General features: G+C 39.6%; 1 protein-coding gene across 3 annotated transcripts in view; it reads left to right on the top strand.

Annotated features, from left to right (window-relative positions):
• The window catches only part of EIF2B3 (eukaryotic translation initiation factor 2B subunit gamma), an 88,010-nt gene that overhangs the window by 11,732 nt on the left and 50,733 nt on the right, over positions 1-25,545 (top strand). For all 3 annotated transcript variants that reach the window (XM_083742475.1, XM_083742477.1, XM_083742476.1), the window contains exons 4-5: positions 14,182-14,341; positions 15,663-15,774. In XM_083742475.1, coding sequence (XP_083598601.1) covers positions 14,182-14,341; positions 15,663-15,774 — 272 coding nt within the window. The remainder of the gene's footprint in view (positions 1-14,181; positions 14,342-15,662; positions 15,775-25,545) is intronic.

Genomic DNA, 25,545 nt, shown 5'->3' with positions numbered 1-25,545 from the left:
GTGGTTGTTGTACAGTCATACCGCGGGTTGCGAACGCTGCGGGTTGTGCGTTTTCGGGTTACGGACGCACCGAACCCAGAAGTACCAGAATGGGTTATTTCTGGGTTTCGGCGCTTGCACATGCACAGAAGCACTAAATCACGCTTTCTGCATGCGCAGAAGCGCCGAATCACGCCATGCACGTGTGCAGATGCGGCGCTGCAGGTTGCGAACGTGCCTCCCGCATGGATCACGTTCGCAACCCGAGGTTCCACTGTATTATCAAAATCTGACAAATCGTGGCTAACTATGGTTTGAAACAAGTCAACTTTGTGCCATGAGTTATAAAACTAGCTTATTTAAAAGAACCATAGTTAACATTATTCTAAACTGTAAACTGTGGTTGAACTGTTGCTGTGCAACTAAAAGCATCCAATCTCAACTTCACAGCAGAGCGGGGATGCAGGGGCAGAACATGGTAGCCAGAGGTTTTCTGCAGCTTGTTCTTGTCTCACTGAACTATAGTGTAATGTCTATATGCAGCCAATAATTTTACAATTTTAGCAATCTGCCAGACCTTGTAAAGTCATGGATATGTTTTTGAACTTACTATTTCTCCATTATATCGTACTTGAGTGAATTTCAGTGTTTCAGTGAATAGATTTGCTGTTCATTTCAGTCAATCCCTGGGCAAAGCATCTTTTAAGATAATTCAACATTTGAACAAGTAGGTCATGTACACCATCCTGAGCTCCTTGGAGGAAGGGTGGGATATAAATGCAATACATAAATAAATGTGAAATATTAATTCCATTATTTGTTTTGTTTAATACCCTTATTCCCAAATCGAGTAATATAAATATGTTCACTCCAGATGCCTAATAATTCTTCTAAGAAACTTAATCCTTTTGAAACACAGAAACAAAAAGGATGGATTCTTACCATTTTTGTGTATTTCTCGTGGTGTAAGATATCGGTAAAACAGATTTGTAAAAAATGTTTTGGATTTATGGGTGGGGGGGACTCAAACCAGAGCCTATGTAAACCAAACTTTTTCACACTGTTTCATGCCTTCAGTACTTTCCCTCTTGTAAGATATTTTCTTACAATTATATAATCTCCATTGCATAAACACCATTGCTAGCTAATAACCAAGTATTTTCTCAGATATTTATGCATAATCTTAAAACTACTTATTTAAGTGGTTGCCTTGCCCATTATTGTGCTACTTCCTCATGTGAAAGATTGTGGTGTCTTATTATAGCCTTTAGCAAAGCTGGCCAAAGGCAAATAGTGCCTTTCCTAGTAATTAAAATGGTACAAGATCTGCTGAAATATCCTTCTATACAAGCTGCCTTTGAAATGAGATGGTTTACTTGCTTTTTCCCACGCAGCTGATGCAAATGCCTCCTCAAATCTGGAATCTCAGGTGGCTACTTCCTGGCAGTTGTCTTCTCTTTCTTCTCTAGCCATACATTAGACCTTCCCAGTTTGACTGGTTAAAATCTTTTTTCAAACAGGCATGCAGACAAGAGAGGGTTTCAAATAGGCAAGCAGACAATGGGGACTCGATATATTCTGGAATTCATCCCAGGTGCTGAGTAACAAAGTGGAGAAAAGTCTTGTAAAACAGTTTGGTTTGTTGGATTTGTATCCCACCAACTGACTGTAAAACACAGTTTCAAAATATTCCAGTTAAAATAAAAGCGATGCTTTTCAAACAAAATTAGAAATCCAAAATGTTTAAAAACAGCAAATAAAATACCCTCCCCCTGGTCAGTTTAAACACAAATGTGAATTGGCTGTCTTACTGATTCACAACAAACAATCCAGATGTATTTTGACTTGCTCTTGTTTCAGAGCTGCCCAAGAAATGTTGTCTTTTCTAAACATTAATCCCTTCTTTAATCTTAGTTTGTATAATTAATAATAGAATTTCAGGATTGGGAATGCCATGTCACCATTAGCATGTGATTTTTCAGTGTTCTTAGAAAAAATCAGAATGTTTTTTAATTTCATGTAATTTAATTTCATGTGTACTCAGCTGTTTTGCTTAAAAATACATTAAAGGTACATACATTTGGAGACATGGTGCATTGTTTGTTACCCCAGTTCAAGTGGTTTCCTCACATTTATCTATTCTTCCCTTTAATTCAAGTCAGGGGGATTTTCTGCTTGATTGCAGATTTGTTGTGTGTTTAGATAGGATATTTTGCATAGCCATTCTTATCCTATTTCCTAAGTCATGCTACCTAGCAGAATAAGCCATGATGTCACAGGTGTGGGCTGGAGTATAGCAAATGTGCATTATGTACCAGTGTTGTATGTAAAAAATTATGGTAGATCCTCAGCAAGATGACGCCATGTTCTAACACAGCAATTTTCCAAGGGTTTCAGTGATGTTGCAATACACATCTCTGTGGTGCCTTACCAGACACCTTGTTTAGGAATTATTCTCACATGACTCTGCACATGTTAGACTCCATTAGATAGCAGCTGCAATGATTCTTTGGGAGCCACCTGAACAGATTTCTAAAGGTTCCTCCATGTCTCTTGGTCCTCTCTACAATTCTTCTTCAGAGGCTTAGGAGAGGAGGCAAGATTAAAGGGAAGGTATATAAAAAGATAGTTGAAAGCTCAGAAGTGCGGTGGAGCTTTTCACTAATAAGATCCTTATAGTAACCTTCAGATATCCTCTTAGCCTTTGTAAAAAGGGTAAACTTTAGAGAGACACCTGAGCAAATTGCCTGGTATGGCTTTTGAAAGCATTATCTGTGGTTCTTAAAATTACCTACAGTGTTAAGGTAAAGGTAAAGGGACCCTTGACCATTAGGTCCAGTCGTGACCAACTCTGGGGTTGCGGCGCTCATCTCGCTTTATTGGCCGAGGGAGCCGGCATACAGCTTCCGGGTCATGTGGCCAGCATGACTAAGCCGCTTCTGGCGAACCAGAGCAGCGCACGGAAACGCCATTTACCTTCCCACTGGAGTGGTACCTATTGATCTACTTGCACATTGACGTGCTTTTGAACTGCTAGGTTGGCAGAAGCAGGGACCGAGCAACCGGAGCTCACCCCGTCGCGGGGATTCAAACCGCCGACCGGCTGATCGGCAAGTCCTAGGCTCTGTGGTTTAACCCACAGCGCCACTCGCGTTCCTAATACCTACAATGTTACATACATACAATTAATGCCAAGATTCTTGTGACTGAAGCAGCGGTTGAATGGGTACATTGTTCTGTTTGTATTTATGAAAATAATTATAATTTTTTCCAATTAGTGTTACTCTGGTAATGATACAGGAAAAGGAAGATACAAATATCTCTGGGGACTATGAAGAGGGTCTGGAAGCTATACTGAATTCTGTTCACTGGCTGCCCAGTGCTGTCTATCTTTGGTTTAAGTCTTCTGTAGAAATAGCTTTCATTTGCAGACGTTTTAGCACTCTGTATCGTTGTCTTGCTCTCTGTGTGCCTTTGTAACATTGAGTGCTTCCATTTTTTAATTTTTTTAAAGGGGTTCATGAACCTGTTGAAGGCCATCTTCCCAAGGAGATTTCTGGAAGTCCTGGCCATTTCAGTAATTCCATAGCAAGTCATTTGGTGTAGCATCTGTAATGCAAGTGGAAAACAGAAAAGTGCATAACTGGCAACTAACTGAGAGGGTGGAAAGGAGTTAGTGTGAAGAAGCTAAAGATGCAGATTGTGATTGTTATCATATTGGCATTCTGATCCCAGACTTTGCCAAGATGCCTCTATTGTATGTTCCATTCATAATGGAAAATGGGTCTAACTCTTTACTTTTTAAAACAGTTGAATTTCTTACAATGGTGAGTGAACGATAGTGACACCTGTAGTATAAAATGTCCTGATATATACATACATATATACCGTATTTTTCGCTCTATAACACGCACCCGACCATAACACGCACGTAGTTTTTAGAGGAGGAAAATCCGTAGGAATGCCACCCGTAGGCATTCCCTCCATAACACGCACAGACATTTCCCCTTACTTTCTAGGAGGAAAAAAGTGAGTGTTATGGTGCAAAAAATACGGTATATATCGTAAATCAATGGAACTTATGCTGTGGGATCCTCAGTAAATTCCTGCCAGCAGCAGGAAACCTGTAGCCCCCTCCAGCTGTTGCTGAACTCCTTCTCTTACCATATCTTACCAATGGCCATGGTGGCTGGGATTGATGGGAACTGGAGTCCTACAACATTTGCAGGGTCACAGGTTTCTCATTGCTGCCTTAGGCCATGAAATGATCCACAAGTTCCACCTGGTACTCTGGCTATAATGTTTTAATTTGACTTGTATATCTGTTTACCATATGATGAAGCGGAAACTTTTATTACCACAGCTGTTATGAACAGAATTAGTTTTCAACGTGAAGGGCTAAGATTTGACTTCTCGGTACAAGTAATGTTTTTGAGCTGGGGTGGGAGGATATCCATTGCCTTCCTATGTTTTGAGGCATTGTTCCCAGATCACTCCATGTGCCCCCTTCCCACCTGGCAGGAAGTGGGAAGTCTAAACCTGGACAAAATTTCATCATTCAGTTTTCTGAGATTTAAAAGCAGTTTTCATTAAAACCACTGCTGCCAAGATGTTTTTCCTTCCTGAACTGCTACTCCACAAGACCCACTTGACTTTATAGCACTGTAACTTGGTTCTCCATCTTCCATCTTTACCCTTGAACCTTCTCTTGTGCTACCTACCATCTCATACATTACTGGAATGCTGACTCCCATCGCCACTCTTCCTATAACCCTAATGTTCCACTACTTCAGACTTTATAATGACAACTCTAAGCCTAAGAAGTCTAAATGAATGTATGCCACCTTTAAAGAGCTTCAATGAGAGCCTTGAAGACCCTGGATATGCAAGCATCCAGCTTTCTATTCTTCTACAACAGCAGCAATTATGCTTCTCTTCAAACTGAATTTGGACCATCATCTTCCTTGCCTTGATGATTCTAACTCTACAAGTCTCCCATCAAGATCTTTGCATAGCATCAGAGCAGATAAATACAACTCTGTATCCCCATCACATGTGTTGGGAATTTGGTATTAACAGCCCATAAAAGAAACTTGTATTGTTTAGAAAAATAAGCATAATATCACTTAACCTCCAAATCTTCCAGAATAGCCCTCTCAGACTGCGTTTCTCTTGCCTAAAATCCACAATACTTGAGAATGAATTCATATGCAATATTAGTAAAGAGATAGTTAAGCTCCTGCCTGTTTCTGCTTATGGCTCTTTCCTGAAAAATGTATGCAGATTTCACTTTGTGACCTAATGATTTTCACATGTGTTCCACTATCAGAATTGGGCTCCAAACTGGGCTATTTCCACTCTTTTACGTTATGTACTCCACTGCCAATCCCTTGAATCCTTTTTTTTTTCTATACAACGTGTTAACATCATATGCAAAGCACAAGAGTCTCCATGGAGCCATCAAGAGAGGTAAGTGAGGCAAAGCAATTTTTATTTGTATTTTAGAGGGACGCACTGCAGCCTTAAAGTACAGAGAATGTCCTTTCAGCCTCACTAAAAGAGTCTGGTGAAATGCTTTAAGAAAACTAACTGCTCTGTTTATCTTTTTCAAAATTCACTCCTAAGTGAGGGAGGAAAAGGTCCCATTTGTCTCTTCATAGATGAATTTCATGGTACTTTAAAAAAAAAACCCCACCAAAACAGTCCAAAAATATCTCTAATATGAGTTTGAAGTTTTTCTTTCCATGGTCACCAAGTTCTCGTCAACTGTACAAGAGATTCAGATTCCACCTCCCAGCCGTTACAGTGAGCTTTCTTACATCATGTGTTTGGAAAGGAGATTTTTCAACAGAGGAAGTGAAGCGCTAAGCTGCTCCATCCAAGACTACACGGATCAGTGATCCTCAGCAGCATACAGACCACTGCTGTGACATCACACTTTCCACAATGTGGCTCCAAAAGATGTACATACCAAACAAGATCTGGGTTCTCGGTCTTTGTTTAGCTGTTCTGAGACATTATTCCCCCTCTCTCTCCATCTGTGGAAGAATTGTGAGCCTTTTAAAAAACTTTACTTTGAAAAAAATAAGGAGAAACCAGGTAGTCCATCTGACAGAACATTATTTCATAGTCAATGTCTTAGCAAAAATGGAAGGTAAAATATAATGAAGACTGGTTTGCTGTGTGTTAGTCAGGGCTTCCATCACCCAACTAAGAACTCATTGAGGAAGGAAAATGTAAAAATTTTCCATTGCTGTAACACTACAACTTAATAGCTGGCCAGAGTATAGCTAGTGACACAAGGCGGAGAAGAACTTAACAGCATGAGAAATACTTAGGAAAAACAAAATAAAGTATATGGGAACACATGCATATACTCCAGCATACTAGCTTCATGTTCCAAACTCTCACCAAATAGTCCAAATGATCCAGTTATATCTGCCTAATTAAAAGGGTGTGGCAGGAGACAAAGAAAATAGGAGAACTATTGTCCTATATTTGTCAAGGAGCTGTACTTCCTGGTCACATCTGTGGCTCTATGTGGTTTGGGTTTCTACCATACGCAGCAGGGACCTCTTCCAACATTTCCCTTTGTTACATGTGACATTTGGTAAAAAGTCAGAGATCTTGTGGGAAGAGTTTTCTTCTCATGCTAGCATTGCTCCTATTCCCAGGAGGAGCATTAAGAGCATGGCAACCAACCATGCCATGTGTTCCTCCTATGAGTCTTTGGTTTTCTGATATTATTGGTAGAAATAGGTTTGTATGAGGCATTTCAAGTCTAGTGATGAGGACGGTGCATTAATTGAAATGCTTTTTCATGTGGACGTAGAGAGTTTTCACTGTCAAGATAGAGTTCTATTTCAGATGTGTGAGATGCTCAATGGGTGAATAAAGATCTCGCTACAGCCCATATTGAGGGTCTGGGGGAACTGCTGAATTGATAGACATTTCATTGATGAGATTTATATAAGTCTTAGACCATGTCAGTGCTGTGAAGAAACGTAGAAGGATTTGTATTTCATGTTGAATTATGAGGTTTGTGGGAAGGAAAGTTTTATTTGAGTTCTTGACCTACTTACTGCAATTCTGTAGATCGCAACAAGCTTGATACATTTCCTTTCCTCCTAAGCATCAGTCATTGCTTGGTAAGTCAGTGAACTGAGAGGAAAATACACTGATGCTGAAAATGGTCTGTTCAACCCAACCACTAGTAAAATGGGGATAAACAAACAAATAATTGTATTTTAGGATAACTTTGTTCTTTGTTCTTGCATGTGTGTGTATCAGTTTATTACTCCAAAAGTGTGAGATCATATTAAAATGAGTGATAACTTACAACTTCTGTTGGGAGCTGCCCAGAGTAGCTGGGGAAACCCAGCTAGATGAGCGGGGTATAAATATTAAATTAGCAGCAGCAGCAGCAGCAGCAGCAGCAGTAGTAATATTGTGTCCAACTAGGAATCTAGAAAGTACAGAGGCAAAAATAGCTTCAAATTCAAATACCATCAATATCTAGATTTAAAAGATGTATTTCATTCCATTTCAGCTGAGCATTATCCCTGCAATTGTTTGTGGTTCTTATTGCCCTGCACACCCAAGAGTGAGTGAGAGAGGGAGATCTGTCTGGCCCTCTCCTTGATAACATTCTGTCCCTGTATGAAGACATTTCCTTTCCAGTAGGCCTTTTACCTGACCAACACTTGGCCTCTTGGCATTTTTTAAGATCTGCATTTCCTGTCTTTGTTCCCTTGTGTATTTATATTCTGACTATTTAAAATTATGATCTGAACCACCTTAGGCATATCTTTTTTTCCAAATGGAAAGGTAGGACATAAATACTTTAATAGATGCATTTAAATCTTCCAGATTTATGTTTGGCTGGCAGGCAAGGGGACTATTTGCTCACCAGGGCTCTTCCTCCCCCACCCTACCCCCTGTAATTCTAACTAATTCACACTTCTGCAGCATGCCAGATTTTAAATAGCCAGAATGACCTGAGAGAGAGAGAGAGAGAGAGAAAGTTCTCTGGTGTAGTTGGGGGTTGAATGGGATGATTAGATTAACCAAAGTGAAGTTTCATTTTTCCTGTCCTTTCTTCAGCTAAAGCCCCATTTCAGCTCTATACAGACATGGTTATTAGCAGCAAAAAAAACCTTTGCTGGCATGGATGGACAGGTTCCCCTGTTTTTTAGTCTAGCCACTGTTAAGCTGGCATGAATCCCAAGCACAAATGTATGGGGTGAAAGGGATATGTATGGGGGAGTGTTGCAGGTATTCCCCATATGTAGCATGTGCTGCTTTCTTTTTTTTTTTCTTTTTTTATAATATTTATTAACAGTTTTTATTTTTAATTACAATACCAATAAACAATACAATATAACACATCTCTTAACATAATTTTCTTGACTTCTTTGGACTCCCTCACATCTCCCGCTCCTGCGTTCCTGACTATAAAATTTTATCCAGCAAATTTATCCCCTTGTTTCTATTCTTATTATCTAATTTTCCAATGTTGTGACTCTAATTTTAGATATCCTTTATTCAGATCTTAAAAATTTAAATATAACCTAAAATTTCAAAAATTTATCTTTTCTTAAATTTAGCTTATCTTCATATTTCACTTCATCTAGCTTAATGGTGCCAAGTTGTTTGTATTCTAGCATCCTTCTTAACATTCATACAATTTACAGTATTTTTGTAGATAAATCTTGAATTTCTTCCAATCTTCTTCCACCGTCTCTTCTCCCAGGTCTCGGATTCTGCCAGTCATCTCAGCCAGTTCCATATAGTCTATCAGTTGCATCTGCCATTCTTCCAGTGTGGGTAAATCTTGGGTTTTCCAATGCTTGGCGACAAGTATCCTTGCTGCTGTTGTTGCATACATAAAAAATGTTCGGTCCTTCTTTAACATCTTCTGGCCGACAATACCCAGAAGGAAGGCCTCTGGTTTCTTAGGGAAGGTATACTTGAATACCTTTTTCAGCTCATTATATATCATTTCCCAGAAAGCCTTCACTCTAGGGCAGGTCCACCAGAGGTGAAAGAATGTTCCTTCATTTTCTTTACATTTCCAACATTTGTTATCAGACAAGTGGTATATTTTTGCAAGTTTGACTGGGGTCATATACCATCTATATATCATTTTCATAACATTTTCTTTCAAAGCATTACATGCAGTGAAATTCAGCCCAGTAGTCCACAACCTCTCCCAGTCCTCAAACATGATGTTATACCCAATGTCCTGTGCCCACTTTATCATAGCCGATTTGACCGTTTCATCTTGTGTATTCCATTTTAACAGCAAGTTATACATTCTTGAAAGTACCTTAGTCTTAGGCTCTAACAATTCCGTTTCTAACTTCGATTTTTCCACCTGGAATCCTAACTTTTTATCAAGTTTAAAAACTTCTTTAATCTGAGCGTAGTGTAACCAATCTCGCACTTTGTCTTTCATTTTCTCCTGACTCTGCAGTTTCCAGTTATCTCCATCTTTTTCTAATATTTCCCAATACTTCGGCCATTTGGCCTCCATATTGAGTCTTTTCCGGGCCTTAGCTTCCAATGGTGAAAGCCACCTTGGAGTTTTATCTTCCAGTAAGTCTTTGTATTTTGTCCAGACATTAAACACTGCTTTTCTGACAATATGATTCTTGAAAGTCTTGTTATTCTTGACCTTGTCATACCATAAATATGCATGCCAACCAAAAGCATTATTAAAACCTTCCAAATCTAATACATCAGTGTTTTCGAGAAGCAGCCAATCTTTTAGCCAGCAGAAAGCTGCTGATTCATAATACAACCTTAAGTCTGGCAGGGCAAAGCCCCCTCTTTCTTTCGCATCAGTTAGTATCTTAAACTTAATTCTGGGCTTTTTGCCCTGCCAGACAAATTTGGAAATATCTCTCTGCCACTTCCAAAAGCACTCTGTTTTCTCCACAATCTGCAAAGTTTGAAACAGAAACAGCATTTTTGGCAATACATTCATCTTTATAGCGGCGATTCGGCCTAACAAGGAAAGTTTCAATCTTGTCCAACATTCTAAGTCTCTCTTAATTTCTAAGCAGCATTTCTCATAGTTGTCCTTAAATAGACTCACATTTTTTGCTGTTATGTTTACCCCTAGGTATTTTACTTTTTTAACCACGTTTAACTCTGTCTCTTTCTGAAACCTTTCTGACTCTGTAACTGTCAAGTTTTTTCCCAATACCTTAGTTTTTTGCTTATTTAATTTAAATCCCGCCACCCGACCAAACTCTTGAATCAATTGTAATACTCTTTTCGTACTAGATTCTGGCTCCTGTAAAGTCAAAACTAGGTCATCTGCAAAAGCTTTAAGTTTGTACTGTTTCGCTCCGACCTGAGCATGTGCTGCTTTCAAATAACTAGTTTTGGCAGTGCAGTTTTTATAGGGAAGAGAAACAAGAACATCACCATCCTGAGAATCAAACTGCTGGGAAGTTTGTGCTTGAAATTAAATATTTTAGAACGGGTCTTGGCCTTTTATCCTGGTTATTTATTCTGTTTTGTTTGTTTATTAAGACATTTACTGTATATGCCACCCTTCATTGAAAATTCCAGGGTGGTTTAATAATAATAATAATAATAATAATAATAATAATAATTTATTATTTGTACCCCGCCCATCTGGCTGGGTTTCCCCAGCCACTCTGGGCGGCTTCCATAGAAACCTTACAACAATTTCCATAAAAAGCAGTAGAGTAAAGACAGAAAAAAGATTTTTAAAATCCAAAGTAGAAAAATTCAAATACTAAAAGCTAGGTAATAAGAGCAGTAAATCGTTAAGTAAATAAGTTGTATGGGTTGTACTGTTTATTACTGTTGTTGTTAATTTAAATTTATATCCCACTTTTCCTCCAAGGAACTCAGCCTAAGTGATTTTGTGGGTAACAAGTTGTTTATTGTGTACTATATAATCCTATAAATAAATAAAATACACTAAAAGGAAATTGGAATCTGTTTATTTAACAAGAACCTAAGATAACGAAAGTGGGGGTATACAAACATTTTCCTGAGGAACAGGTCTGAATGATTTAAATCACAGACTGAACAGATTGAACATTAAGAGTGACTTCTTCATGGTAAAAGCAGTTTTGGCAATGGGACTATTCACCAGAATTGTGTTTCTTTCTTAGTGAAAGTATTGAAGCAGAGACTGCAGAGTTTATTTATTTTTTATTATTACATTTATATCCTGCATTTTGAATCCGCAGAAGAGTTGAAAGTGGCATACATGACACCCCCACCCCCATTTTATTTTCACAACAGCCCTGTGAAATAGGTTAGGCCGGGAGACAGTGACTGGCCCAATGTCACGAGTGAGCTTTATGGCCAAGTTAGGATATGAACCCTGGTCTCCCAAGTCCTATTCTCGCATTCTGAAGCTGCTACACCACTCTAGTCTTCCTTCATTCTCAACTTGTGAGGATTGCACTAGATGTCCTGCAAGGCCATGTTTCTGTTCAGCTTTCATGTACAAGTATCAAATAAAGGATGTTTATATAAGTAATGAAAAATATATAATTATAGGTGATCTGGGAGGTCCCATGATACTTTGAATATTAGGTCCCAGTGTTTACATCAGGTATAATTTTTATCTCTTTCCCAAACTATGTTATGAAAGTATAGTTGTTCCGCATGATTTTTATTTCTGTTTGCATTGACTGAACCTGAAACATAGCGCCCACTTCAGCATCAGTTAGTGTTGCTACTTATTGCGTCCCTTTTTAATAACTGGGGTTTGATCTATCCAGTATGGAACATTTTTAATTAAGATTTGCTCTGTTGGGATTTTAACGTTTGCGGAATTTATGAAATCAAGCGGTAGGGCCACATTTTTGTGCACCCCCCCCCCCTTTTCTAGTGGACATGCACTCTGTATGTGATTGTCTTCCAATCAGTGGCTCATCACGAAAAATGTTGTATTATATAGTTTAAAAAATACAAACTGTACCATTTATTTTCTTTTTACTGCACCAACTATTGAAAGTAAAGGAAAATACACCCTTCTACTAGGGTGCTCGCCTGGTTTATTTTTTCATTCAGCCATTAGTTTATTCTTTCAGGGGTTCCACGTTGGAAAAAGGGTATCCATCAGACAGTAAGGGCTTTATTTATGAGGGTGTTGGTGTTTCAAAGGGGAGGCTGTTGAATCCCAAAAGAGCCTTTCATGGTGTACTCTCAGCGTGCATCTGAGGCCACTGCTCTGCTCATCAGGAGGAGAGGCAGAAATGTGGGCTTTACTTAGCAACCGTGTGTTTCACTGGTCCCTGTGCTCTCTGACGTTTATTTACATATTGAGAGAGTAAATGGGTAGAACAGATGGCAACCAGACATTTGGTGGTTCTGTTCCCTTGCACTCCTCGGGGGTCTTGCATTCAGCCTTTGCCAAAGTTCATCCTAAAACTAGAAGCCTGTTCGCAATTATGAAAGCCTTATTGGCAGTTTACTAGGGTGACAGATTAAAGTACATAGTTAAATAATTGCACGATTGAGTTAACAAGTCCAGATAGTTGTTTCTAAAGGCATGTCCGTGGCCCTGACGTAGTTTTCATCGTGGATGTGAATTCTTTTCAATTTTGAAATAAAGAGGTTTCCTAATGGAAAAAGAACAGTCTAGTCTTTAACAGTGGCTATGCCAAAAAAATTTTTTGCTAAAACATTTTCGACAGTTTTTTTGGTGCTGTCACAGTGAACTTGACAGGCTGAGCACTCACAGATTTCAACACTTCCATGTTTTTTTTCACTTTGTTCAAGATTAGCTTATGACTATTTGCAACTGTCAAAAGTTAATGGTGGAATTTTATTTCTGCTGTACAAGGGATCACTTCTGTGCTGAGGTAGGGTTGCTCTGAAGTGGACAAGTTGTGTTTTATCCTTTGTAATTTTGATTTGAAGGCAGGTCAGGGGACAACTGGAAGGACATTATCTTTGGAAAACAGCGTTTTAGCAGGGACATAGGCAGTTTGATAATGGTAACATTTGCAGTTTTACCAGTGCACTTACACATTTTCTCTGGAATTTGTACAATTTGATTTCTTCTGGATATGTTACTATCTCTGTAGAGTTTACACTTCATAAGTGGTAGCCTGGTGTTAACAATTATTCCTTGAAGACCCAGTGAAAGCTCAGTCCTGTTTTTCCTGGGCTCCTCAAAAGAAATATATCTTTCTGAAGCAGTGTGTTGGTTTCAAAAGCAGCAATTCATATATTCCCTTATTCAGTGCAAAGCAACATAGGATAGATGTTTTGCCTGGAGACAGTGCAATTCAATACATATCTACTCAGCACTAAGTCCTGTTGAGTTCAATGAGACTTACTCTCAGGTGAGTGTGTATAGGATTGCAACCTTAGGCTTACCTGGAGTTTTGCACCCATTGAGTTCAGTGGATATTACTTCTGGATAGAAATGCTTCTGGACAGAAATCATTGTGCTATAACTTACCTGTGAATTTGTGAAAATTAAACTAAGATAGGCGAAATTTGGTTTAATTTGTTTTTTTAAAAACAGCCTGTTAAATGAGATTTAAGCAAAAGGGCTTTTTAAATGAATGCCCATTTATTTAAAATGTTTAAAATTTCCTTTTATCTGTGGATAAGTTGTGATCTTGAAATTTGGGGGTCAGGAGAGAATCAAATACAGTAAACTTTATTTTCTCACATGGCACACAAACTAGGAAGCATGGGAACAGAGGAAGCTCAGTTCTTCGAGCTCAGCATTGTGTATGCCAACTGGCTTTCCAAGGTTTCAGGCAAGGGGCCTTCCCCTTATTCTACCTGAAGATGCCAGGGATTGAACCTTCTGCAATCAAAGTAGATGTTCTACTACTGAGCCAAGAAACGTAGCAGTTTTAACTAGGGACTTCTATACGATTCTAGTGTTCTGTAACCTGATAAAAGGTGGTGAGCGGTTTAACGGATCCATTCTGGGTAGTGCACCAGCAGCAGAAATATGCGAAATGAAAATAATCATTTAAGCTTTGTATGCTATAAGTAGGTAAGTATCACAAGTAAAATTTCTTAGTGGAATGGCCCATTGGTAACTCTGGTAGCTTGATGCAGATTCCAGAAAAATAATAATATTTGTTGGGATATCCTTCCACATTGACTTCTCTTTGACAGTTTGTATTTCAGATGTGTTTGCATGTGTATGATCTCTCCTCCTCTTTTCTCTTTTGACAGACAGATGTGTTGGTTTTGAGTTGTGATCTGATTACAGATGTTGCTCTCCATGAAGTAGTGGACTTATTCCGAGCCAATGATGCCACACTCTCCATGTTGATGAAGAAAGCTTATGAACCTACAGAGCTTATACCAGGACATAAAGGGAAGAAAAAGCTAGGTAAATTGGGTGCTCTTTATACTAAAGTTCTGTCATTTTCACAGGGATTGCCAGCAGAAAATGACAGTTTTCACAAACTTGGAGCAGAATCTGCCAGCTGAAATGGTTCTCCATGTTTGTGTCTGGTTTCCCATATTTGTGTCTGCCAATCCCTCTGTAATCTTGGCATTGTTGCCACATTGTCCTGAAAAATTTCCAATATCCACATGTACAGGGGGGGAAAATTCAAAGTATGTATGTTAGTTTGTTTGAACAGTTATCAATCACTTATTAATGTCTTGACCATAGTCAGAATCCCCATCTTAGGGTTTGAGGCCTGGGATTCAGAGTGGGAATTTCCTTCAGAGTCAGCCCCAAATATTCATTTAAAGACAGAAATTCTGACACTAGAGGAGCCTGTTCCTGTACATCTCCGGTTAGAGGAGGTTTTGTTGCCCTGCTCTCACACTATAGATGCCAGCTCAGAAGTCCTAGCGGAATCAGTATTTCTTATTCTTTTGGACTGTTAAAGTAGATTGAGCCCCTTGAATGGAAAAGGGAGTGCTAACTAGTCAGGGCTGCAGCTTAAGGCTCTGTTGGAAGTTCAATGGGGCTGAAACAACGCTTGATCTCTCTTGTTATGGAGCTGTCCAGGGTGCCACTATATCCTGCAACCCTTGCCTTGCCAGAATCTAGAATTGATTGCTTTGATTCTTCTTGGGCAGAGTAAACAGTTTCTTGAACAAAGCTGCCACCGCCCTGAGACCCATACTGTACTTTGCTGTTTATGCCCTTTTCACTTTTGTATTGTCACTTTTAAAGAGATGACTTGTTTCAAGAATTTATTCTGGAAACCAAAGCATGTGCCCAAGATTTTAGGTGCTGAAGAATATCCTTGTACAAAATGAAAAGCTTCTCCACAGTAACAAACCATGTCAAAAAATAATCTGATTTATGTTGAGAAGAGTGGCTTGTGATGACAACGTCACTATTGCTGATTCTTAATGAGGCAAATTTCAAAGCAGTGATGCGGTGCCAAAATGTATGGGAGGAGTTCTATCTAAAATTCATCCAGTATTCTGAGGGTTTCATTCTCTACATATATCATTTCCAAATTATAGATGCAGGTAGCTGCAGGGGTGACACATATTGTTTCCTCAGCTTTTCTGCCTCCCCTCCCTTGAATGGCATGAGTATGCTCCAGAATTTTCAGGAATTCCTTCAGCCTTGATGAATGAACTTTGCTGACATTTATATATGCTGTGTTTCAGCTGGAATATCTATCATTAGATTGCATTAAAACAGAGGTGTAAAATGTTTGTGTTATGATTTTCTACTTCAGTGGAACAGCGTGACTTCATTGGAGTGGATGACTCTGGAAAGAGGTTGCTCTTCATGGCCAATGAAGCGGATCTGGATGAAGAAATTGTCATTAAGAGATCTATCCTTCAGAAGTAAGCTTTGGGACTCCTCTTTCAGCCAACTCATTTGGAGTGGGAGAGTATAACTAAGGGTACTGAAAACGGATTGGGTTGTTAAAGGAAGGGACTTGTTGTAATGGTAAATAAAGGATAGCTCCTGTGGGTAGTTGTGGGAATATAGGTAGGGCTGGATGTATATTCTGTCCCTTACAAATTTTAATTCTGTGCCCAAGCAATAATTGGTAATAGTTAAATTGGAGTAGTTAAATTGGCCTAAGTTATTTATGTTCATAAATTTCAGTGGATCTACTCTGAGTAGGACTAGCACTGGAAACAGACCATAGTTATATAATTTAGAAATACAGACAATTCACAAGTATTTCCCCCCTTCAGCATCATTTGTATTAAATGGTGTCTAGAACAACTTCCTAGACTGCTGTTCTGCCATGGATTGATGTTGAACATTTGACTTCTGATTTTTCACTTGTTGCAACTACCATATTACTTAATGTACAATAACACATGCAGTTCCCTTTCTTAATCAGCATGATTGCATTTGATTCCTGCATTGCAGGGGGTTGGACTAAGTGATACTTGGGGTCCCTTCCAATTTACAATTCTATGTTTCTTTTATTATTGAGTTGTCTGTATCATTTTTTGGAGAGGATTTTCTCTTGATTATGTTGTGCTGTAGATGCAGTTCTTGTTTGCTAGCTCATATGCCAAATGCAACTTATTGTCTTACCAGTCAGTTGGATTGTGTCCAGTGAAGTTGTCCGGTTCATGTGTGGATTCCCACTTGCATAACCGAGCTACTCTTTTCTCTCTTCCCTCCATGTAACCTCCCCATTTGTTCTGGAGGTTCTTCCAAACCTCTGAATAAATTTGGGGGAGGGACATGGAATGAGGAGAGGGATGGGATGTTCTGTTGTGCAAGCCCTTGAGCAAACGAGATTATTTCATTGGATGCAACCCATTGTTTCTTGACTTTACTTATTTTTCTATCTTGTCTGTGGGGCATGGACTGCAAAAAGCCACTTGATTTTCATAGAAAATAACACCGATTTAAATGTGAAGATACCAAAAGCAACACAGTCACTGTTGGTTTCGTTTAAGCTTTCAAACTGTCTTTCTATTGCATGCCTAATCATCTGCGTTGAGGATTCAGCAATCCTATTTCTGCCTCAAGCATTTCTTTTCAACCCATATTTTGTTTGTTGCAATTTTATAACTTGCCTTTCAATTCTCAACAAATAAAACAAAATATAATACAACAGTAAAACAGTCAAAAGGAACTGTGAGCAGAGAGACTAAACAGCAATCAAGAAACCCAAATAAAACCAGGCACTTTAAACATCAAAAGTATCATCCAGATGTTGTTGAAGTACAACTCCAACTATCCCTGATTATTGACCAAAGTAGCTTGAGTTGATGGGATTTGGAGTCCATGAATATTGGAAGTACATCACATTGTCTCCCCTGATCTAAATAAATAGATCTTTTATAAAAAGTCTGTTTTTAAAAATCAAGTTCCTGAACTTGACAGAAAGCTGGTTCTGTAACCTGGGAGCCACCACGAAGAGTGCCCTTTCCATTGTGGCTACCAACTTAATTAGAGATAGATATTTGGAAAACTGAAGCTGCTTTATTTCTCCCTTGCTGTTGCTGCACTGCAAGAAGTTAAATGATGGATTGGCTTAATGTTACATCTGAACCCAGGCTCATGGTTTGTCTCCCCCAAACAAACCAATGTCCTCAGTAACAACTACTAAAATAAATTAAAAGCTGCAGCAGTTTATTCAATTGATCCCAAACATCCTCTTGACTAAAACTGTCATCACCTGATGTCTAAAAACTAGCAGAGAAGGAGAAAGGTGGGACTCCTTGAGCAAGATGTTCTTTAATTTAGGGTCTTTTCAGTAGAAGCACCAAACTTGTGTCATCATCCTTGCACTTCTGGCAGAATAGGAGTCTGAAGCCAGGCCTTCAAAGGTAACTTGTGTGGGCAGGTTTATATAGAAGAAGGCAACCCAGGTTCCAAACTGTTTAGAAATTGGAGCAGAATATGGTGATTATCTGTAAAATTGCTGGAACTTATATGGAAGAGACCAAACCTGTTGAAATAGTGACTGATCTGATGATAATACTGAATATTTTATATAAGCTGCTTAAATTTTTTTTTTATATTAAGCCCTATATGCATTTTATAAATGAATCATTAACATATAGCTGTTCTGGTTCTGTTGCACTAGAGGTCCTAACTTTCTGGGGGCGAAAATGACATGAGGATCTTGTTGGGTCCCCCCCCCCCCGGAGATTTTGGAAATTGAAATGTCTGCAATACTTACTTAGATGTCAGTATTATTCTGGTATAGAATCTGATGAGCTCAGATATAATATTTAAAATAGAGCTACACACATAACCCACAACTCAATTCTAAATTCTTTGTCGTAGATCCAACACAGAGTTAGGCTTGCGAGATTTAGGCCTATCATCTGCTCATGTACTGCACAAATCTTCTTAAGCTCACAGATAAAATATATCCTGGTACCCTCTTTTGTGTCCATGGAAAAATATTTGCCTTAAAGTGACCATGGACTCCCATTTCATGACACCTTCGCACCACCTCCACCCTCACCCCTAATGCCCTATTGGTCAAAGCAGGGCAGCAGCTAGCCCTGCCCATTTTTCCTGACTTCTGTTCAGTGTCCTCCAACCCCACATAAGCTTGACTTCACCAAACTCCATCTCTTTAAGCATTTTGGCAAGCCATGGGGTTGAGGAAATAATGAGAATTCCATTGGCCTTCGTTCCTCCCTCCCCCCTCAAGGATGTGGGGGCTGATATATTTGTTTTCAAAGAGTGATTATTATGGGCAGGGAATTGTTTGCCTCACCTTAAGACATTTATGGTTTCACAAAGAAACACAGTAAAAGACACCTGTTGGAGCAGGTCTAAATTTGGAGCATTTCCTTTTAAAATGCTGCTGGGTTGTTTGAGGATGAGCTGTCCCTAATAAACCATCCGCCTTCGTGGGTGTTCCATCTGTGCAAATGCAGGTGCAGTGCTGCTTCCAGAGGATGTGCTAATAAATCACAGTGACAATCCGGACTACTCATTACCTCATACAGAAAAGAATACCTCCTATATAAATGTATGGGGTAATTGCAAGAATGACTTTGAAGTGACAGTGCAGCCTTCTTTTAAAAGATCATACTCATCATATATTTGAAACAGGGTGTCTGGGGTACCCCCCCCTTCCCTAGTCTCACTTTAAGATGCAAATGAAAATAGTCCTCTTGAAGTTCTTAATGTGAGCGAAATAGATGAAAACCTCTTTAAGTGCAGCGATAAACACACATACAAATGTTGGTAGATCATGGGGACTTTTGGTTCGGGTAACTCCACTTAAAATGAATATAAAATAAAGACAAAACCTAAATTAAAACAAAAGAAAACATCAACCCTTGGGTTCACTTGCAACATTTTTAATTTTTTTGCCACGGTCTTCTCTTTAAATTCCCTCTCTAAAAGCCAACTTGACTCCTTTTGTACCTTTGGAGCATAATATCATAACAGAGTGTAGCTGCTATAAAGTACATATTTCAGGTTAATTTTGGGTTTTATGTCAATGTTGAGGTTTTTACGGTTTCCTCCAAGGCATCATAAATCACCATGATTAGAAAAGGGGTAACTAGTGAGAAGGGCATGTTAAATAGCTAAAAGATCCACCCACCCACCCTGCTCCCCCCCCCCCTTTGGTAGATTCAGAGGATTCCTCTCCCCTGCCCCCTTTATTGGCAGTTTAGCTATTTGCCATAAGTGGTTGGAGGATGGAATTCTCTGCATGTCAGACTAAGTGCTGATTTTTAAAATATAGTTTGCTATGCTTTTGGTACACTCCTGTCCCAAGCTGCCTGCAACAGCCACAAGCTCTGTCTAAATATCCTGGGAAAATTACCAGAAAAGAATCATTTGGAAGAGATTTTTTTTAAAAAAATTATTATTATTTTAAAAAATCAAACTTTATAGTTGGCTGTGTGCCTGATTTTACAATAGTGTGCCCATGGAGTGAGTCATCAGTTTGCCTTAACTCTAACCTCCTTTGCAGAGTGTGGATTTGTGATGGAGAACCTTCTGTGAGTGTTTGGATGCATATATTTTTCTTCAAATTTGGGGGGCACCTTGGTTCACTATTTGTACTTGGCATCAATGCTATGAACCAAATACTTCAAGGTTGTCCTGTTTCCTTATTCAAATTAAGGGATCTCAAAGGAGCACAGAAAGCTGCCTCATGCAGAGTCAGACCATTGATCCATCTACAGTGGTTGGTTGGCATCCATCTGTCTTGGAAGACAATAGAGGAATGTGCCTTTGGGGGTGAAGTCAAACTGTTGGAAGGTTACAGCGCCTGCTGTGGCTGTAGAGACTCACACACAGCACAACAAGACAATAATCCACCCCCCCAACAGCATGCAAATCAATATGGCTAGCCTGACCCAACAACCTGCCCCCTCCACACACATATAAGCAAGCCACACTGCAATCAACTGAATGCAACCAACCAAACTCAGGACCCCCTAATCTCTCGCATTATCAATATAAATAAATAAATAAATAAATAAACAAACAAACAAACAAACAAACAAACAAAGGACCTCCCTATGTGAAGTTGACACAAACTCTTACACTAATAATAAGCAATAGAACAAAAGTTCTGGTATTGTCAGATATTGGACCTGGGACCTTCTGTATGCAAAGCATAAGTCCTCTTATTGAGCTATATAGAGGTACCTCGGGTTAAGAACTTAATTCATTCTGGAGGTCCGTTCTTAACCTGAAACTGTTCTTAACCTGAGGTACCACTTTAGCTAATGGGGCCTCCTGCTGCCACTGCGCGATTTCTGTTCTCATCCTGAAGCAAAGTTCTTAACCCGAGGTACTATTTCTGGGTTAGCAGAGCCTGTAACCTGAAGCATTTGTAACCTGAGGTACCACTGTATATCCTCTGTATGTGCCCCTCTCCCTTCCCCCATTGCAGTTCTGCACATCAGCTCTTTTGTAGAACTGAAAGCTGTGCTTGTATTCCTATAAAATCCATGCATACCTGAAGAAATGTGAGGGAGAGGGCTGATTAGGCCCCTATGTTCCTATCTGTGGATGCTGCAGTGCTTAGAGAAGACTGGATCAATAATAATAAATACCAAAGCAATTTCCCTCAAGTGCAAACAGCTGTGCATGTGGGGGGGAGGGCGTCCAATGTTTTGAAAGCAAGCTAGAAACTACTTCAGTAGTTTAAACTATATAAAAAAGTCAAAACCTCATTAACTAGTTTAAATTAGCTATAAACTCTTCCGATAATGGAAGTCTCAGCAAAACAGATGTATCCTCATTGGCTGCCTGAAAAGATATGTAGCATGCTAGATCTTGCTTGGGATGAATGCCAAAGTTGCAGAACCACATCAACATCTTAATGGTCCACCTTTTTCACTCTTCTGTGAACACGAGTGAGTGTGTCTGCACATGCATGCACACATACATATCAAATTTTTTTTATTTGTTGCATGTGCACACAGAATGTAGACTTTTTGCCTAGAATTGAATAAGGAATAAGGAATTCACTTGGGCCAGAGTTGTTGTTGAATTTAAGTGTCCCGCTTCTCTATACTGTATGAAACAGCTGCATGTTGGTCATATGGGAGACAATATCCTGGTGGCTTTCTGCCTCTTACTGTAACACAGATATTAATAGAACTCTATATGTTCAAATTTGATAGATGAAGCTTGGCCTGTGTGAGCTCCTGGTACATCCAAACGTACAAGTGTGCAACTGTGTACCTTAAGAGACACTATTGAGGGTGGGAAAGCAGTGTCAAATTTCCTGGTGAGAATGTGAACACTGGTGAATCATAAATGTTCCTTTTTTATTAAGTTTGAATAGGCCTGTGTGTGAGAGAGATATATAAGGTATTGATCTTTTGAATTTGGGCAGCATCCTCTTAGTGGACTGTTCCTAAGCTGTCTAGCCGCATTTTACTGTGCTGCTGGGATGGCGCAGAAGGCTGAGTCAGAGGTCAGAAGAGTTATCCATGCCTATTTGAACACGGCCTGAATCTTCTCGGCCACATGTTAGACATATGTTACTCATCAATGGGCTGCGGAACTCCATGACGCAAAGCAGACTGGAATGCAAAGTGAGTTAACACCCCTGCCCTGGCTGGAAATATATTGACAAATGTAAGGAAGCAGAATAGAGAAGAAATATTACATGAAGCACTGCAAGAATAATGTGAGGCATGTGGCTGTTCCTTCCTAAAAAGTTAAATGTCCTCAATCCTTGAAAGACCCAAGACTGCTACTAAACTCATCTTAAGCTCTTTTTGCAGCTTCTGTTACTATCCCGCAAATGTCTAATGTTGTGCCGTAGCACAGCATTTTTAAGGTGGGTACAGGAATTCCCCCGCACCCTTGTGGGATTTATTTTTTCAGCTACCTATGTGATCATTTTATTTTTATTTTGCAAGCTACTATTGATTTGTCTTACTCCAGGAAGCCTAGGACAGATAGGGCTGTTACTCAAACCCAATCATTTTGTCTACAAATGCATGCAGTTTGAAAGAATACTCAAAAGTGATCTCATTGTTTTTAAACTTAGCTACATTTGGTATTGATTGAACTAACTGGAATTACATAATGCCAATTTGCTACACTTACTGCACTGGCTGCTGAGGGAATGTTGTGCGTGGCCAATGCTATTCACTGTGGTGAAACTCAGCACCATCAGGTCGAAACAGCAAATTAAATATCAGCAGGAAACATGAACTAGTGGATTGCTTGTGAGGTCATTTAGGACATTTACTGATGATATTTTTAAAATCCTCCTTTTATTGGTGGAAAATCCACTGAATCATCTTCTGACTGTTGTTCAGTTGGTCCCCAACCAGAATTGCTCTTCTTGTGGTTTTATTATAAATTTGATTGGTAGCACAGGAGAGAGAGCTCATGTGCAAGTATTATTTCTCTTTAGTTTCCCTGACAGGCCAAGTACAGTGGAACCTCGACTTACATCTGCCTCTTCTCGCGGAGGTTCCAAGTTGTGACCGTGGCAAACCCAGAAATAAACACTGGGTTTGCTGCAATTTGCGCATGCGCGGAAGCGCCGCCTGCCACCTGTGCATGCGCGGAAGCGGCTGCCGCCTCTACACATGCGCAGAAGTGCGCTGGTGCTTAATGCGCATGCGCACAATGGCACCTCTACTAGAGTCTGGTTTCGCCCAGCGGCCAGGCCTCCGGAACGGATTATGATCATAAGTAGAGGTTGTACTGTAACTGGAGAAAGGAATAAAAGAGTGAGACACTATATCAGCTTTTACCCTGTTTGATGGCCACCATCTTCATGCCTTGTGGAACATAAATAGTCAACAACTGAAAGGTGAAAGTTAGTTCTCTCCAGTTGCTGAATGCACTGCCTCTAACATGAAAGCCTTTTGTGGGAGCAAGAAACTAGACAAGCCACTTCAAGAGTCTGGTTCTGGTCCTAGGCTAGTCAGATGGAAGCATAAGTGAAAACAAGTATTTCCACACAATAATAACCCGGGTGTAGGAAAAAAGTATGTATGTATTTATGGAGAATGATTCAAGAAGAGAGTGAAGGAGGAAGGCAAAGACCACCTTGGAGCCTCCCCCAGCTGCTCTCCAAATTGTCATATGCAAAGGATTTGAGAAGTGGGAGGCAGGAAGATGAAAGAGGCAGGTAAGCAAAGAAAATACGTGTTCTAGCAGGACTGTACTGCTTCTCTCTCCGCCCCCCCCCCACTGCCCCCATAGGCAGTTCTACTATCAACTGCCCTTTGGGAATGTTCCCAGGAGAGAGAGAGAGAAAAGCAGGGGAAGAGCTGGATTGGCCCTTCTGTTCCCTCCTCCCTGACCTATTACCACCAATAATCCTGTGGGGAAGGTTGTGGTTAGTTGCTACCTTAATAACACCATGGCAATATTATTACTTGTAAGACATCTTGGAAGGATAGGCATACCAAAATGTAGGGTATGAATAATTTAAATAAATGAATGTATCAATAAATACTTTAAATATATATGGTGTTTTCCTCAAACTGTATATTTCACAAGTCCTTACCCTAAGAGGCTTAGAATCTAAAAATAGACACAACAGGAAGCAGAAGGGAAGGCAGATGTAAGCTGGAGAACTCTAGTCAATCACTTTAGTAACATGCAATTCAGCTTGGTTGCAATAGTGTATTGAGACTATATATGAAATGTGTACAGCATGTGGATTGCAAATGCTCCTGAGAGAAATCTGGTGGGCATATGAAGGAGCTTGTTGGATCATGACCACTGTCTATATGTTTTAGCTATTATTGGCAAGTCATTACCTTTCATCTTTGGCTCCCCACGTGTACAATAGGATTATCTTGTGTCTTTTTCACGTTGACTCTGAGGATGAGCAGAAGGAAAGGGGATGCCGTCTGAAAACTGAAGAAAACCTTTTAAAAAACCAAGAAAAAGAAGGGGCAAAGTTTCTAACTGCTGTTCAAAAAATAGGAATTGATTGTGGGGTGAAACATGCTCAACTAAATGAATTGTTGCAATAAAACTGGAATAAAAATGGTGCAAAATTTTGCTTGCCACTGAATACTAGCATAATGGATTGTGAGGATGGCCAAGAAAAGATGCCAAAACTGCTTATGTGCTTTAAAATAGCAGTTATTGATATAATAATCCAGGGACTATCAGATTCCTTGCATTGCATCTGCTGTAAGTGTCACTTATTTTTAAAGTGTTAGAAGTTGAACATCACACTCATTGGATAAGCTATGGTCAAATAAAGTGAACATTGTTGAATATCTTTGAGCTCCCCACTTGAAAAAGTCTTGGCCAGATAGAACAGTAATAACAGAATCTCAGGGTACTATAAATTCAGCTAGAACCTGGGGGCGGGTGCCAATTTCTGTTTGCATTATTATTAAAACTATTTGTGCAGGAAAGGCTTTTCAGCAAGCCTGATTATTTTCAGAGGGGCCCCATTTTTCAATTCTTGCAGTAGAATGGGCTAGGGTTGTGGCTGGAACATTTCACCCGAAGGGCAGCCACCAGATAGAATATCTAAAAAGAACCCCTGAGAACAGGACCTCTTCAGACTCCCTTTTCTCCTGCAGCCTTTGGTTTTAAGAGTACTTGAAACATATTGTTCATCAGGTAGAGTACTGCTCTGTGCTTGGTCCATGCGTTAGCGTTTCAGTGAACACCTCTTTCCCAGGCCAAGCAGCTATTGAATTTTTTTAAAGCTTTTCAGGAAGGAGAGTATGTGAGCACATATTTAGCTGCACCAGACGCTATTGAAAGAATAATGGATTCTTTCCACATTCAGCTCCATTCTTCTCCTAATGGCCAGACTACTGGAGCGCGGTTGTGTCAAAATTATTTCATTTCTGTGTTTCAGTCTTACTTTTGCTCACCCTCTCAGCCCCAAGTGTACTTAATGAGAATGCTGAAGGCCAGAATTTAAAATTCTGTGTTGGGCAAAGCCCTTTAACCTGTGGGTTTTTCCATTATTATTATTTTTTGGGGGTCCCCCTCACTATCTGTCTGCACAATAAGACAGAGCATTCCTTCATGTTCTGTTGTTGTTTTCCTTCCCCGGCCTCTGCTTGATATACCTATTCCTTAATAATACAGTGCTAGGATACAGCCATTGTCAAAAGTACATTGGTGTATGAAGATAAGAGACATTTTGGAAGCTGGGTAGGATTCTCACAATTGCATGCTGCTTAAAAAGAGGAAACTGA

Source organism: Podarcis gaigeae (genome assembly GCF_964106915.1).
Source record: "Podarcis gaigeae genome assembly, chromosome: 6".
NCBI lineage: Eukaryota > Metazoa > Chordata > Lepidosauria > Squamata > Lacertidae > Podarcis > Podarcis gaigeae.
This window is presented reverse-complemented; position numbering and strand designations above follow the sequence as displayed.